We start from the raw sequence: 6614 nt of genomic DNA, 5'->3' as shown, positions 1-6614 counted from the left end.
CGAGGATCTACTGTATTACTTTTTGAGATATATCAATCACAGATAATAAAAAAGAAAGGAAAAAACATTCGATTGCTCTACCCTCTGGTGTTATTGAGCCCAAAATCTGTCCCCCTGCTGCTTCCTAACATTTTATTTGATTCCATTCATCATTTTTTGAGCAATGACAGTCACGCATATCGATGAAAACGTTCAGTTACTCCACTATCTTGAACGAACTGACGCAAAACACCACGCAGCCCTAAATCATATATGGGTACTTGCGGGTATCGTTCGAATTCTTACTACAGGTTTTGACGTAGAATGTCCCCAAAAAATCGGTCACATACAAACGCACACTATTCTTGAAGAAAAGTTTAAAATAATTTATCGAACGTCAGAACTGAACGCCGTCAGAACGTTTTACAGTTGGCAGATAGCGAGTCACAAGAAATAAGATAACGTAACGCTTGTATTCTATTTGTTTGCTGAAAAACAGCCGAGAGTTGCGAATCAAAACGGAATAATCTTTTTAGAATTTATCATGAAACGCAGTTAGTCCAGTCCCATTTTTAACGAAGACATTCATTAAAGGCAGTAACCATTTATTCTGCAAATTTGGTGTTAACCATCATTTTTGTACATTTAAATTTTTCTTACCAACTGAATAAACGAATTTTGGATCTACGACATTTTGGCCCGACGACATTTTGGACAGGCGACGTTTTAGCCCGGCGACATTTTGGACCGGCGACATTTTTGATCGGCGACATTTTGGATCGGCAATATTTTGGACCGGCGACATTTTGGGCCGGCGACATTTTGGACCGACGGCATTTTGGACCGGCGACATTTTGGACAGGAGACATTTTGGATCGGCAATATTTTGGTCCGGCGACATTTTGGACCGGCGACATTTTGAACCGGCGACATTTCGGGTCGGCGACATTTTGGGCCGGCGACATTTTGGGCCGGCGACATTTTGGACAGGCGACATTTTGGACCAGCGACATTTTGAACAGGCGACATTTCGGCCCGGCGACATTTTGGCCCGGCGACATTTTGGCCCGGCGACATTTTGGAACGGCGACATTTTGGCCGCGACATTTTGTCCCGCGACATTTCGGTGGCGACATTTTGACCCCAAACCTCTGCAGCGCCACCGTCCCGATGCTACTCCTCTAGCGAAAACCGTCACCAGGTTGAGTCCATATCCCACACGCATACATACACACACCTACACATACACAACCTACACATACACACACACGCATGCACACAGACACAAACACACGCATACATACACACACCTACACACACACACACTCATTGCATGCACACCTACATACACACACACTCATGCCTGCACAAACACAAATACACACGCGTACATACACATACCTATACACACATACCCACACACTCATGCCTGCACACAGACACACACGCACACTCGTGATTGCGAAAAACATAATTTGAATTTAAGCAGTTAAAATTGAAATTATTATTGTTATTTTTTTTATTTTATTTACTTGTTTTTATTTATTTATTTATTTATTTTTCAGTTATCGCTTTTAGACGACAATGAGTTCGCAGGTATCTTCTTTTAAATTTTACCACCTGCAAAGCCGTGGCAGAAAACGCTTATTTTTCATATTTTTAGTATTGAAACATTCCCCGTTAAATCAACACAACGATTGAATGCAGTTGTTTCCATCAGTCAAAAGTACTACGTTTAGTCACTAAAGTTGATAGAATGAGCGAAAAAAAAAAAAGAAACATAGAGCAAGGAAAATTTGTTACTTTCAAAATGTTTAAGTTTTAATTATTTTTTTAAATGTACAATTTTTCAAATAAAGTTCGGTCTTTATGACGTCACAAGTGATGAACTTTGGCACGCTACTCCACTTGCGCACTGAATCCTTACTCTTGCTGTCTACCGCGTTTCCACGATATGATAGCTAAGAAGCGAATTAAACATTGCGCTCTACGCTTGTTATCAACCATATCGTTGCCAGTAAATGCAAGTAAAAGGAGTGAATTAAATATTGCGCGCGCTCTGAGCTAATGGCATCAGTAAATGGCACTTCATCAATTTTTATGTCATGTGCAGAAGCGTAAAAAATGAAATAGAATCTGAGCACCGATTAAAATATTTGATAAATGACCGGTAAATTTGTGAATCAATCCTACCCGCTCAGCTTTTATTGATTTTTCAAATGTACCGGTCATTTTGGCGATCTTACAGACTTTGCTTTCTTTTATACCTTTTAAAATACTTGCAGCGCCATCTGCTGAGGAACATTGTAACTTTTTTTGAAACTTTGTCTGAAAATTAACTGTTGTACCAAGCATAATGTAACAAACGGTATATTTCTATCGCTACCCGTTTAGTTTTATTGATTTTTCAAATATATCAGTCATTTTTGGATCACCCTGTATAAACTTTATTTAAACTTGGGTGTTCTGCCGTGCTGAGCACAAAATCGCATCAGAACTTATTTTCAAAACTGAGTTACAGTCACCAGGCGGTTCTTTGTCACATATTTCACCAAAATGCAATGTTTTATGGTCATTTGTGAATGGGAAATATTTATTTTAAATTTTTTGAAAAAGTTTTATCTGAATCAAGTACATGGAGTCACAAAATTTAAACGGCAATTTTTCATTTCAAACTCAGATACGACTTTTGCGCTTAGCATTGTAGTATTTGTGTTTACATATAAACTGTACAAATTTGTGGAAAAAAAAGTAATTCTACTGTTAAGATTCAAAAAACATTTGGGTTAATACAAGTACTGATTTTTGCTTCAAATGAACTTAATCCACAAGTTCTTCCAATAAATCATTTAATAACGTATTTTGTTGAGTGAAGCAAATGCACAAATATTTGCTATTTTTACAGAAAACTGTTTTAGGGTTAAAATTACAATTCACAAGAATTTGAAACAAAAATTCGTAAGTCATGACAGAAAAATTTATTTCAAAAATGTATTTACATTGTGTTATGCTTTGAATATACATTCTACATTTTTCACTATTACTTGTCAGTATGACGTAGTCACCCAAAAAGCTGAATTTAAATAAATACTAATAAAACGCTTAGTTAAAATAAAGACTAATACGAAAAAAGTAACTTTTTGAGTAATTATTTCAAAACAAGATAATGTGATATATGCGAGTATACATTTGCATAAAAATGATTTTGTGAAGTAAGTTAAATAATGATGAAGAACAAAATTTCATCATGTATTCATGAACATTGGTCACCCGCCCTGTCTAGTGGTCAGAAAAGTCTAACTCTGATGGGGAGGTCCCGGGTTTGAATCCCGGTTTTGGCATGATGTACTTTCTCTCTCTTGTCCATGTGCTTTCTCTATTTGAATGTGTTGTTATGCTGAGAATGGTTGCCTACCCTATAAACGGGTCTTTATGGCATTTATGTACTATGGAAGTCGGACTTCATACCAAATTACGGTACAGTTGGAAAAGTGAAGCAGCGCATCCCATATTGCTAGCCTAAATGGCACAATACAACAACAACAACAACAATTCATGAACATTAAACCTACTTTTGAATAAGGAAAAATATTTACAGGCTTATATTCACTAAAATACCAAAAAAAAAAGTTTGGAATTAACATCACAATAATAGATACAGCGAAACCCGGATTTTACGTTACAAGAGACTGGAGTAAAAAACGTAAAGTACGGGAATACTTAAACTACGGGATATACACTGAAAGCAAAAAGCCAATAGGAGAAAAGTAATGTCAATAAAGATGACTCTTTCAAAAGGTATAACATCTATGTTTTAACTTTGTTAATTTGATCCGAACCCTTGCTAACATCAGACGGCGACTGAGTAACGAAAGCCTTTTTGCAATTTTATACCATTTCTGAACAAAGCAAAAGGTTTTAAAATGTTTAGGTCAAAAATGTGTCCTCAAAAAAAAAAGTAGAAAGAAGAAATCAGTTTTAAAAGAGAGCAGTCAGCGGGATGCAGTTTTATGTTTTTATAGATTAACTTTCAACAAGGGGCCGTGGTAGCCTGATCGATAGAGTGTCGGACTCGGGGCCGGAGGGTCCTTAGTTCGAACCTCGATGGTCGAAGATCCACCGTCGTCATTAAAGGGGACTGGGCGACGTTAAATATGCTCGTGGTCTCAATGTCCTCCAAGTGAAACGATACCTCTGGGGTGCTAGCACCAGGTAGCTATTAGTTCCTGGACTAGTTCTAAATTCTCATTAACTGTTCGATCCGGTGATGGTGCTGCCATCTATCGGTATAAAAAATAATGGAGGCAAGGCACTTAGTATGCAGTCCTCGACATAAATACAGTTGCGTCAGTTGTGACTCGGAATCGGAAATCGGAAACTTTCAACAACATGGATTAGCTTTAAAAACAAGCACAAAAGGAAAAAAATGCTTATTTAAGAACTTTTTTGTTTTACTTATCGGGGGTATACAGGAAATTCCATTAATAACAAACTTACAATCTGGGTTAAATTAACATCATTAGTCTACGAGAAAACAGGGATCTGATGAAAAAAAGTTTTAATGGGGGGAAACGTAAAATCGAGGGACGTTGAATCGGGGTTTCACTGCGTTAAAATTTTCTTTCCCTCATCAGCTCATGACATTGGGAATCAATCATCTGAAATTTTTTCAGAAAAGGGCAAACATCAGGCAGAATTAACATCTCTGTGCTTCACTTAATTTATCAATACTCCTGGAGAACAGCGATTTTGTTGTTTTAGAACTCATTCGTTTTTGATCAACTTTGAGACTAAAAATGATCTCAATTTTCGTGCATCACGCGAAGGCTTTAAGCTACATAGGTCTTAAAGAGACAAATTTACAAAATATAAATATTTTAAAGAAAAGTAGAGCAAAATAAAAAAAAAATATGTAAGCAACAATTACCTGCATTGCTATAACAATAAAAAAAAAAAAAAGAAAAGAAAAGAAGAAAAAAAAAACCTTGTATTACTGATGAAGGCGGAATTATTTTGCATTGATCACTGAAAATTTTATTTATTTTTTGCTGTGATAATAAAATTAATCGAAACACGAAGAGTTTTGGGTATAATGGACGCTTTAGAAAATAATAAAAGTAAGCAAAAAAAAAAACATCGTATACTTTCGCTTAATAACTCTGGCGCTCCGATGTCCAGATTGGTACCCAATCCGAATACCTATTAATAACACATCTCATTCTTAAATTTGATCAATTTCTTTGTCGCCGAAACCATTTAGAAAATACTCTTAGCAAGGCTTGTGGGCTTTACTCCAAATTCTCATACAAATACAAAATTCATAACATAAATAAGCAGAATTCGCTTTAACAGAAATCTACAGATCAGTACTTGGGCCAGTAGTCGTCAAGGGGAACACCGGTGGTTTTACTGATCCAGTCAAGGTATTTCTGAATTTTTACGTACACTCCAGGCACACCAGGTTGTCCGCAGTCAATACCCCAGGACACAATGCCAGCTAATGCATAGCTCTTGTCTTTACGATAGCAAACGAGAGGTCCTCCGCCGTCACCCTGGAATGAAACAAAAAGAGAACAAGTTTTAAAACTGAATTTAATTTTCTTTTCATCATTTCATTTCACCTACTCTCCCTCCATGATCACTTCAACAGATCTTTAAGGGATCCTCTACAAATGATGTCACACTTGAAGGGGGGATTCGTGAAATCGGGCCAGTTCATGACAAGAGGGAGGGAAGAGGTAGCAACAAGAGTGACATATCACGTGTTTGTTCAATTAAAAACTTTTTTTCACAATATGTTTATGTGACATGTGACAAGAGAAGGGGAAGGAGTAAAAGATCAAGTATGACAATTTGTGACAAGAAAAAGAGGGGGGAAATAGAGTGACACCTAACATTTTTCTTTAATCAGAAACTTTTTTTGATAACAATTTTTTTAGCTGACAGGTGATAAGAGGAAAGGGGCGAGTATAAGATGAAGTGTGGCACTTTATGTCAAAGGGAGACAGGCGGTCAAATATGTTGCAAAAATATGCCACTTCATTTACGAACAAGCCGTAAGTAGAAATAGAGCTACCTTTATTTCCTCTCAGTTTGTCAAGTACCAATTCTGATCAATCAGTTGTGGCAGAAAAAAGCTGTCGGAGCGCTTATCGTTTATTCCGTCAGCTCTTAGTGCGAGGAATGTGTTTAGCACAAGACTCTTAAAGTCTTGCTTATTTGTGTGTCATCGACTCTGCCCTCTTGGTGTCTCGCTCTTTTGGGTCTATAATCAGGGGCGGACTGGGTCCCCCAAGAGGGCATCAACCTTGACTCCCAAAAGGTGCCAAAAAAATAAATAAATAAAAACAAAGGTGCACAGGTTTCTGGGTGAAAAAAAAAAGAGAGAGAGAAAGAAAGAAAGGAAAGTGAAAGCGCACACTTTCAAGGACGCAAATTAAGTAAAATAAAATGAAATCAAAACAAAACGAAAGCGCACAGGTTCGAGGGTACAAGGAAAAACCAGAGGAGCTCAGGTTTGAGGGCGCAAAAAGCGAAAAAAACAGCACACAGGTTCGAGGGCGCAAAAAAAAAAAAAAAAAAAAAGTGGCACAAGGATGGCGCGATGAAACGAAGATGCACATTGCACAAGTTTG

At 37.2% G+C, this 6614-nt stretch overlaps 1 protein-coding gene across 1 annotated transcript in view; it reads right to left on the bottom strand.

Annotated features, from left to right (window-relative positions):
• Positions 1 to 2877: 2877 nt before the first annotated feature.
• The window catches only part of LOC129228011 (uncharacterized), an 85272-nt gene continuing 81535 nt past the window's right edge, over positions 2878 to 6614 (bottom strand). Inside the window, exon 14 of the mRNA XM_054862639.1 lies at positions 2878 to 5531. Coding sequence (XP_054718614.1) covers positions 5343 to 5531 — 189 coding nt within the window. The 3' untranslated portion in view covers positions 2878 to 5342. The remainder of the gene's footprint in view (positions 5532 to 6614) is intronic.

Source organism: Uloborus diversus, chromosome 8 (genome assembly GCF_026930045.1).
Source record: "Uloborus diversus isolate 005 chromosome 8, Udiv.v.3.1, whole genome shotgun sequence".
Taxonomy (NCBI): domain Eukaryota; kingdom Metazoa; phylum Arthropoda; class Arachnida; order Araneae; family Uloboridae; genus Uloborus; species Uloborus diversus.
The sequence above is the reverse complement of the archived record's forward strand: the minus strand, read 5'-3'. Positions and strand labels throughout refer to the sequence as shown.